Source organism: Gymnodraco acuticeps, unplaced genomic scaffold, assembly GCF_902827175.1.
Source record: "Gymnodraco acuticeps unplaced genomic scaffold, fGymAcu1.1, whole genome shotgun sequence".
Classification (NCBI taxonomy): Eukaryota; Metazoa; Chordata; class Actinopteri; order Perciformes; family Bathydraconidae; genus Gymnodraco; species Gymnodraco acuticeps.
This window is the reverse complement of record NW_022990449.1, coordinates 237,396-247,770: the sequence shown is the minus strand read 5'-3', so window position 1 is coordinate 247,770 and position 10,375 is coordinate 237,396. Positions and strand designations below refer to the sequence as shown.

General features: G+C 42.8%; 1 protein-coding gene across 4 annotated transcripts in view; it reads right to left on the bottom strand.

Annotated features, from left to right (window-relative positions):
- Positions 1 to 4,952: 4,952 nt before the first annotated feature.
- LOC117552326 (potassium voltage-gated channel subfamily KQT member 5-like) overlaps positions 4,953 to 10,375 on the bottom strand; it is a 157,435-nt gene continuing 152,012 nt past the window's right edge. For all 4 annotated transcript variants that reach the window (XM_034225699.1, XM_034225701.1, XM_034225700.1 and 1 more), the window contains 2 exons: positions 7,729 to 7,855; positions 4,953 to 6,677 (listed from right to left, as the gene is read on the bottom strand). In XM_034225699.1, the coding sequence (XP_034081590.1) occupies positions 5,472 to 6,677; positions 7,729 to 7,855 (1,333 nt within the window). In that variant the 3' untranslated portion in view covers positions 4,953 to 5,471. The remainder of the gene's footprint in view (positions 6,678 to 7,728; positions 7,856 to 10,375) is intronic.

The window sequence follows — 10,375 nt, the reverse complement described above, 5'->3', positions numbered from 1 at the left end:
CTAAGCGTATTATGGGGTGTCATCAAATGCTGTTGCCATGGCGACAGACCACTCGCCATGAAGCACGATTTTGCTGTAAGTCCAATGGACACGGTCCGATCGTCCCCCAAACTTCGCTTGTATATCACCGGTCCAGCCCTCAGTCAATTATGGGGTTTTCTTCAAATGCCGTTGCCATGGCAACACAATGCTCGCCATGAAACACGGTTTTCTCATAACTTCAGTGAAAATGCTCCAAACAGCCCAAAACTTCACAGGTTTGGTAACGATGCAGCCATCAACGCATCTAACCGTATTATGGAGTGTCATCAAATGCCGTTGCCATGGCGACAGATCATTCACCATCAAGTTAGTTCAGAAGTTTGCAGTTCAAATGTTCTGCTGCTTTTCCAAACCTTTTTACTTTATGTTCTTCTCTCATCACACATTCAAGCCCCCAGTGTTCATGTCTCATTTCAATCTAAATTCTTCCCAAACTATAGCGAATAAAAATGACACTACATAGACACTGGACTCGACTTTTGGCGGACACCGTTTGCAGCGTGTCTGTGATCCCATCATACAAACAGTCCTCTGTGTTTCTGAAAGAGAAACAACGTGCAGACCGGGGGTAATGCTGCCTTTCCTCTGCACCCCCGGGGCTGATGGGTAATCACTCCCAAATGAGTGAGGGAACAGAGACGAGGCATTTGAGTCCTGCAGGGTTTCCCCGTAAATATCAATGTCTCGAAAACACATGTTGGTGACTGAAAGACATCCAGTGTTTGGTCTTTTCCTGAAGCATCCTTCACCTACAGTGTCTCAACTGAAAGAGGACCACACACACAAAATATAATACAATTTTGAGATTTGGGGATATTTATCTCCCATTCTTTCACTTTTTCTGACATTTTCAACACCAAACATGTCGTTAATGTCTCTGTTTAGTGAACTACATCAATCTGAAAGCCTGTACATTATTTATATCACACTTTATCAGTAGCAAAATGCAGGAAATTACTTTTTTTAATGCAGTATTTTCTGATTTGTGGCGCAACACAAAGATATTTCGCTCTGTCCAAACCTTTGACTCTAATATGTCAACAACATGAAACAAGAATATGAACCTGGCTTTATCCAATGTTCAGACAAGAGTTCTACATCCTGACACATCCTTCATCTACACTGTCTCAACTGAAAGAGGACTAGAAACACATTACAAATATAATAAAATGTGGAGACTTTGGGATATTTATCTCCCATTCTTTTACTTTTCGGGCATTTTACAGACCAAACATGTCGTTGATGTCACTGTTTACCAAACTACCACTTTTTCTGAAAAATGCATAAAATGATGCAATATATGTTAAATACATGGTTTATACATGTAATTACTGGGGTTCCATTTCTTCTGATTACCTCATTTGGGCGTGCACATTTGCCGAGCGCAAACCTACCTCTTTTGGATTTGGAAAGGTCGGCATGTATGGGTATGAATGTATTTTATGTGGATAAATAGTTTTGCAATAATATATTTAATATAATAGATGAACTCAGACGATTGCTAACAAACATCAGGTAGGATTTTCTGTGAAATGGCAAGATTCGCAACTTCCAACAGGAGTCATTTGGGGGGGCTCTCGGGAACAAGGTTGGGAACCGCTGCCGTTATATGTACTGTACTGTTATATTTTTAATATTTTTCTAGTCCTCTACCTGTGTTTTTAATTCCTGTTTTTATGCACCACGACACCAAGTCAAATTCCTCGTAGGTGTAAAACCTACCTGGTAATAAACCTGTTTCTGATTGTGACATAATGCTCTGAAAGAGAAATGCTCCCTAGTTTAGGGTTAGCTGCTTACGTGTTTCTTTCTCTGTGGGCCGAAGCTCTCTTGCAGTATAGTCTTTGTTACATATACTGTTTAGTTCAATGTTATTTGTGAGCACATGTTCATAAAAGTGAAGAGGTTTAAACCGAATGTCTATGGCCATGTTATCTTTGCTCCATCAGAACCGAGTCACTGAAGAGCCTCCCTGTTTCAGAAAATAAAGCAACAAAACAACCGCTTCATAGAATTTCCTTTATTGATGAATGAGAATAAAAGTTCACTTGCATTTCTTTTACATTACAGGCTTCATAAATCTAACTGAGATTATTACGAGTGCATATCATTTAAATAAATTAAAAGACACTAGACACTGTTGTATGCCCAGTAGCAAAATTATGTCTGAATAAAACTTAAAATGTAAGTTAGAACATTAAAAAGAAAAGCAACCATTTCTGTTCGGAGGAACCTAATGCACTTTAAAAAAGTTGTAAATATGGAGATGAATATGTACCAAAATAGCAAAGCACCATTAAACTGTATGTGCTGCACATTTCAAGGTCTGTACTTCTGATGCAATCAGCTCAAACCATAAATAGTGATATGTCTTAATGACATGGCATTCATTATCACTTACATACAGGTCTGGATATGGCAACCACTTCATGCAAAATATATTTAAATATCTCAAAGAAAAGAAAATCTCTTGAAAGCAAACTGACCCCAAACTCCTTCACATACTTTCTGTTCTTGGATGTGGGTCTTGAATGAGGTACTGATAGCTCGGAGTGAGTGTTCACCACTGGCTTTGGGGGTTAACCTGCAGCTTGTGGCGTTATAATAATAAACCTGATTCTGTACCATGCAACAGGAATGCATTCTGAACCGAGTCCATTTCAAGGAAACAAAAAGAATCCCACATTACTGTATGAAAGAAAACATGATTTAAAGGGGCCCTATTCTGCAAATGTTCTGGTTCATATTCATATGTGTTGTCTCTACTGGGACATGTCTCCATACTTTCATATTCAAAAGCTCTTTATTCTTCTCATCCTGCCTGTGCTGCAGCACCTCCTTTCACCCTCTGTCTGAAACCAGAGCCCAGTCTGCTCTGATTGGTTAGCTGGCCAGCTCTGTTGTGATTGGTCAACAGCTTTCGAGATAATAGGGCCTTTTTAAATAAGATATCTTCCTTTCATGTACTGTACAAGGTGGAAAAAGCCATATGCAATACAAAGGTACATTTGTTTTAGTGTATCTGTTTACAAACTAAAACTAAGTGCTATTACTTAAACACATTTTCTGACAAAACATCAAAACAAAAAATGACATTCAAAATATTTCAATCCATCAGCCAGAAAACCAACTCGGCGTGCAGGATTGATCTGAATGTTGGCTGTGTGCGTTCACAGGTTCTGTGTACATGCGTGTGCATGCTTTGAACATGGTCGCAAAAATGAATTCCAAATATTTGGCTGGAGCAACACTGGCCTTTCTCTCTTCTCTTGTACTCATAACTAACAACATGTGTTTGTCAGTTACACCTGTCAGGTGTTTTGGCACATTTGAGCCTATTCACTACAAATGACATGCTGTGATTCAGAAATGTTGTGGACGTCTGATGCAGTTGTAGATAGTATGATGCAACTCAGTTTCCAAACGTTTTAAACTTGCTTGACTGAACTTGCTTCAAGTCATTACTGGTACAATTACATTATTGTTATGATGCCAGTGAGTGGCTTTGTTAGGGTTTTATTGTCCCATTTCTTCTTCATTTGGCATTAACATCCACTCGGACTCAAGAGTGATCTGATGAGATGTTGGTTACAAGATCAAAGGTCACTGTGACCTCACAAGACACGTTTTTGGTCAACAATTGAAATGTTAATTATGATAACTTTATATAAATGTGTGATAGGATAATATTGTGTTTTGAGGTGAAGTGATGACGTTTTGGACAGACATGTCGAATGCAACTTTACTGGTTGGTGAATGCTAAGGTCATTTTATCTTATGGTTTCAAATACAAAAAGTACACTGATGGTCCTTGGGTGTGGGCTTTTAAGGACAGTAATTCATATGAATGAACTTCAATCTGTTTTTTCTAGGGCCGGGACTCGATTAAAAAAATTAATCTAATTAATTAGAGGCTTTGTAATTAATTAATCGAAATTAATCGCATTTTTAATCGCATATAAATATTTGACCTGAGAACAGTGAGAAGCAATTTTTTTCACATGGATTTTAGTATACCATTAGGCGCATTCACACCGCAGTACTTTTCCCACAAAGGTTCATGAGAACTTAGTTCATGAGAACAAATTAAGCCGCTGACGTCACTTCTTCTTCTTCTGCTTTGGGTTTACTGGCAGGCCGCAAACCACTTCACGGCGTATACTGCCGCCCAAAGTCCCCGGCCGGAAGTCCCCGGAGTTGGGGACTGGCTTCAGTAGAAGCTGCTGGGAGTCCCAGCAGCCTTCCGAGTAAATCGCCAGAACGCCGACACCTCCTCATCTCCACCGCTCCCATGTTTTATTTTGTGTTGCCATAAGTTAGTCTCTCTGCGTTTCTGCGCTGGGCTAATGCTAATAATGCTAATGCGAGGATAATAAAATATATCTCTTTTCTCACAAGAGAGCCGTACGAAAGTCCCTGCTCTCTAGCAGCTCTCTGCTCTCTAGCAGGGACTTTCGTGGGGGTAAAAAGGTTCTCATGAACTAATTTTAGTACCGGCTCTTTTTGGTGTGAACGCGATAAAAGAGGCTAACGTCCACGCTAGCTTCCACGCTAGCTGCTATATGTTTTTGCATTGAGGTGATACTTGAGGCTTGATGTGCTGCGGTGATATGCGAATTCCTTTTTGCATAATTTGCACACAACCGTGCTCTTATCGACGCTTCCATCCGTCCGTTTTTTAAAACAACATTTCCCACTGTTGTTCACTGTGGTTTGTTGTTGTCTGAAGTCATGAACGTTAGTTGGTGCTCCAGTATAATCGGTACGCCTGAAACTCATCCAGTGAGAAACGTTCCGCGGTGCAAAAATAAGTGCGATTAAAATGCGTTAATTTTTTTAACGCGTTAATTTTTGTGTAATTAATTAATCTTAATTAACGCGTTAAAGTCCCGGCCCTAGTTTTTTCTAAAAGGGACAGAATTAAGTATTAAGGGAATAAAATACAAGACCCGAGATTAAAACGTTTTTAAAGGTGAGGTAACATTCACTTTAGTTTGGATGCCTTCATGTGATTGTGTGGGCACATTTGAGTATTCAGTCCCTTTCTTTTCTCAATTTGTGTACAAAAGTTGTTTTCCATAACTTCATGTTGTCCATGCCTTCTTACTTAAAGTGTCAAATGCACCTTGCTAGCCTCAGTCCGTCTGACTGAAATCCTGCTGCGCTCAAGCTCCGTCCCAAGGTCACATATCAACCAATCACCTCTCAGTTGCTCTCAGATTCCTGTTTCCTGGTCTTCATCTTTTTTTCAGATTCACGCTATAAAACTCATGCAATGATTTATGATCAGTCTGTATGAAAATACTGTGATTCTTATCAAATGGATCCACATGATAACTAACAACAAACGCCCCCCCCCCCTCCCAAAAAGATAAAAACCGTCTCTGTGAGGTGACATGTGTGTGTGCCTTCTGAGCATGGAGGCAAGTTTATTTTAGCCGCACATGTGGCGTGTTTTGCAATTCGGTGTTGGCAGCAGAGGGAGGGGAGGTGTGAGCGCTGGCCGGGCCCCGGGGTCCGGCCCCCCCTCTGCTGTCTGTCCTCAGGAGCTCCGACGAGTAGGTTTGGGCCTCATTGGTCCCCAGTGACAGGAAGTCAAATCCCTGGACATCCAGGTCCCTGTCGCTGATGAAGAGGTCCTCCTCCCCCCATCCTCCTCCACCACTCCTGCTTACACCCCCCCTTCCTCCGGGGTCTTTGATGTTGAAGCCGATGGGAGAGTCACTGCTCGTACTGGGGCTTGGAGACGAGAGGCTGTGGCTGAGTAGGGGGTCCTGGAGGGTTCCTGGGGCCGCCTGCATCAGGTCCTGAACAGACAGGGACTTGCCCAGGCCTGGGGTCACCTGGCTGGGCCCGGAGCAGCAGCCGGGGGCCGGGGGGGCCAGGGGCTGCAGCTCCAGACTCATGTGCCTCCTCCAGGACCCCTCCTCCTTCAGATCCAACCGCCCGTTGCTGCCCTGTAGCTTCTGCCCCAATCTGCCCAGCCCCCGCCCGGGGCTCTCCCTACCACCACTATCCTCGATCTGCATCCCTAAACCTCCACAAAAGTCCTCAATGTCAGGGGACACTTCTGTGGAAGGGGCTCGTGGCAGGTGGCTCGGGCCCCCACTCCGGCTGGGAGGGGGCGGTGGAAGCCTAGTAAGAAGAGGAAACCCTCCGTCTCCAATTCCACTGCTGACACTATTTGGGGTGAGGATGGGTGGAGAGCTCCCCGCAGCCTCGTCAGTGCCACTCTCGGGCGTAGTGACCTGGGTGGGATGGTGCCGGGGGTAATGATGGTGGCGATGGCGGTGATAGTGGGGATGGGGCAGCGGAGACGGGCTGAAGGAGGAGGAGGCCAGGCCGGTGGAGGAGGAGGAGGCGTTGAGGCTGAGCTCGTTGGGCGGGGCCAGGATGAGGTGGAGGCCTCCCTGGGAGAGGTGGGAGGTGGTGGAGGAGCGGATGGAGGGAGGGGCTCCGCTGACCTGGGGGGAGCTGGAGAGGTCCTTGCTGAAGACAGAGGAGTGGTAGTCAGAGGTCTGTTCCAGCTCGAACAGCGGCAGGGAGGAGAGCGTGAGGGCGGAGGACGAGCCTTTACGCAGAACCTGTCGGTAAATGTCCAGCAGGGAGTCCAGCTTCGACTCAATCGATGTCACCTGGTAAGGAAGGAAAGGAAGTTAGGATTTACATACTTGTTTTAGGCGGAGGTCCATACTATTTCTACACAAATGGTAGAATGGTACGGTCTAGTGCAGACCTCGCCAAGGCCATGGTCTATCCTGCATAGTTAGCTAAAGTAAAAACTGAATTGTCGGCCCAGTAGTTTTGGATCCTCTCCCCATTGTAAGGGGTTCCTCCCATGGACCGGGTATTCCTTCGCCAAGGCTATACCCTTCCACAAAGTTGTTCTGTGGTCGTTTTCTAATCCGGGCCAGAAGGTTCCCTGCTGAAAAACAGACCACTCCTGTTGTATAGATGCAACTGTGATGTCACCATGTATGTTGCTGTAACATGTCTTACTTGTTATTAACCGGTGAGTCTGTGGACTCTCAGCTTTTCATATCATATCGTTTGTGCAGATAGCATGAAGTATAAAATATCGCTACCAGTGCTGATTTAAACGCTTGGTGTTAGACTTGTGTTTTGTTTAGGTACACATCTCTCTGTCTATAACTATCTATCTGTATATCTCTCTCTATCTCTCGATCTATCTATCTTTCTCTCTCTCTCTAAGGAACCGCAGTAGACAAAAGACGTTGCTATAGCAAGACGTCATGTTTCTGCACCTATAAATGGCTTTATTTGCCATTTTATTTTTAACAACAGAGGGTGCTACATAACACACTTTCAGGAAAAGTCATGGACTGGGGGACTTGAATATTTTATTGAAAAAAAATTACATAGGCTACATTCAAAAAAACGTCTGCGGGTAAAATTGACCCGTTGGCGATTCTAATGTTAAAAGCTGTCGTCAGGCGTAGGCCTATGTATGTTTTCACAGAGCACGCCTTTCTGCTAAGCTAGGCTAATGTTTCACTGAAAGTACAAATGTCTGATCCAGGAGTTCACTTTCACTTTGCAGACTCGTGTCGGATGCAGCAGAACATTAGAAGGCTGCTTGTCATGTATTTGTGCATGCTGCTCAGTTCACTGGTCATTACCTACAGCTATACAGTTATTTGATACACCAACTTAAAGAACACAGACCTGCCGCTCCACTTTACAGACTCGACCCAGCATGCTCATGTCCTCCAGAATATCTCCATCAGACAGCAGCTTCTCCCGAATCTTCTTATCCAGAGGGATCTGACCCTTCCCCAGAATCTGATCAACTCTGGAAGACACAAACAAATGCACACACACAAACACACATGAACACATGCTAACTCACTAGATATTTATAACAGAAAGAAAAGTAGAAGTAGAAATCCACCAGGCAGCCCACAGAGAAGAGGAAAGGTTAAAACGGCAACAGTATAATAGATTACCATGAGCACATTTTATTTTCCAACAAATACAAGTCCCTGTGTTAATGAAAAGGGTTACATTCAACAGAGGGCAGGGATAAGCCAAGGCAAAGTCATGCAATCATAACCCACCAACAAATTGGAAAAATAAACCATTAAGACTTTGAGAAGATCTTCCATCGTCATATCGAGTGTGCTTTCTGGAAAGTGTGTTTTCCACTTGTTATTGTCTTATGTAACACATTTATAAAAATGGTCAATCAAATATTTGTGATTAGCCAAAACTTATTTCCATGTTACTTTAACACACATTTGTATCTTATGCTTAGGTATATGCACATTTGTAAATGCTTTTATCCCCTACTGTTGTGATTAGTATAGGAGATGGGGACATTGACATTATAACATCTCCACCCCACATGTGGTCATGTTGTAGCAGGACAGGGAGAAAGTAAACACACCTACAGATTCCCTGAGAAAAAGGGGAGTGGCTAATCAAGCACCCCTGAGAGAAGCTGGAGGAAACAATCAAGAGAATGATTGGCACCTGTGTGCTGTTAAAAGGAGGACGGCATGTCATTCGAAAGAAGCAAGAGGAAGTCGGAAGCGAACAAGGAAAAAGTGGATTCTTGATCATCAGCTGAATCAGGCTATTTTTTGGGAGTTGTTGCCACTGAACCCAGGAGCTGTTGGGGAAACATTCAACTCTCCCCTTCCAAGCTAACCCTGCAATCCAGTGAGCTATTCTGGCCTGTCACCCTCAGATAAGTGGTTCTCACTACACCAATATCATTTCTCCTCCTCTAGCACCACACACACACACACACACACACACACACACACACACACACACACACACACACACACTGGACTGGAAAAGCTGAACTTTACAACTTTACTTTCACACATCCTTATCCCCTGAAATACACTCCTAAACTGAGTGCCAAAGGACAAAAGACTTCTCCCCTCCCCCACACTCACTCACAGTCAATCCCCAGGATGTATTGATGTTTTGTGAGTTAACTTGACTTATTTGTTTGTGTGTATTGGAGTTAAGTTTATCTGGTAAATGGTCTGTGACATGAGTTTGTTTGTTTGATGTACTGATTTATTATTTGGAATTTAAAAAAAAATACAGACATTTTATGTTGAAAGTGAATTGATTGAGTATTATTTTTCTTTTGTAAAATTCAGTAACTAGGTCACCGGGCTATCCCTCTGTTTCTGTGTGTCTAAAAAGTTTAATTTATTCGTTCAGGGATAAGACCTACGCTACAATGTGATGACAACTGAGCGATCACCATGACAACTGAACAGAAGTCCTTGAAGGACTGTGAGATGTGTTAGAAAACTTCACTCTTCAATCCAAGCACAGACGAGGAGCGCCTTGTGCAAATGTCAATTTTTTTTAAATAGTAAGGTTCAAATACATGTGTTTAGGAAGAGAATAGAGGTGGATTATGCTGCACAAGTGAGTTTGTAAACACACTTATATTTACGCTTAGATATTCATTCAAGAGGATTTAGTCTAAGACATGTCGATAGTTTCTCAGTCGGTTCTCTAGTTGTGGTCAGAATCTGAACGCATGCAGCAGTTTGAGTCCCCAGCAGTAGGGGGCAGTATTACTGCAGCAGGGGCAGGTAGGGTTTCCTTTAGAATCAGGGGTGTCAAACTCAATTTCAACTCTTATATATAAGAATAACTATATAAATATGTAATATATAAAATAATGTATTATATTACATCATTGCTTCTGCATTGGATTATTATCGGATAGGGTAATAACTTCATAATTAACTACGTCTGAAAGCAGAGGTCCAGGGAAAACAATTGCAAGTGTCTTCAGTGTGCATGTCACAAAATGATTTTAAAAGAAAAGCCACATTCTGGAGAAAAAAAAAACATTTTGAAAAAAAGTCAAATTCCGAAAAAAGTCTAATTTGAGATGCATTGTGGGACATGTAGTTTATGGGCAATGTGCTTCTGTAAAGCGGCATGTAACCGTATAATAAACATATTATATTCTTTGCAAGCTCTTGTGGGGCCACATGAAATGAAGTCGCAGGCCGGATTTGGCCCCCGGGCCTTGAGTTTGACACCCCTGCTTTAGATGTTGAGAGGGTCAATGGGCTGTCTACCAATCACAGGGACCCTGTGCAAGGTAGTCTCCTGTAGTTCTACGGTATTCAAATGTATGTACGTGAGTTTGGATATAAGCGTCAGCTAATGAATGGATATGTTTTAAAGAAGATGTGTTTGTGTGTTACAGTATGTGTGGGTTGCAAACCGACACTAGGACCACATCATTTTTGTTGAGTTTTGTTAGTGGATGACCTCATATCCAAGGCAAAAGAAAAGAGCCGTGCGTGTGAAGAAGTTTCAATTG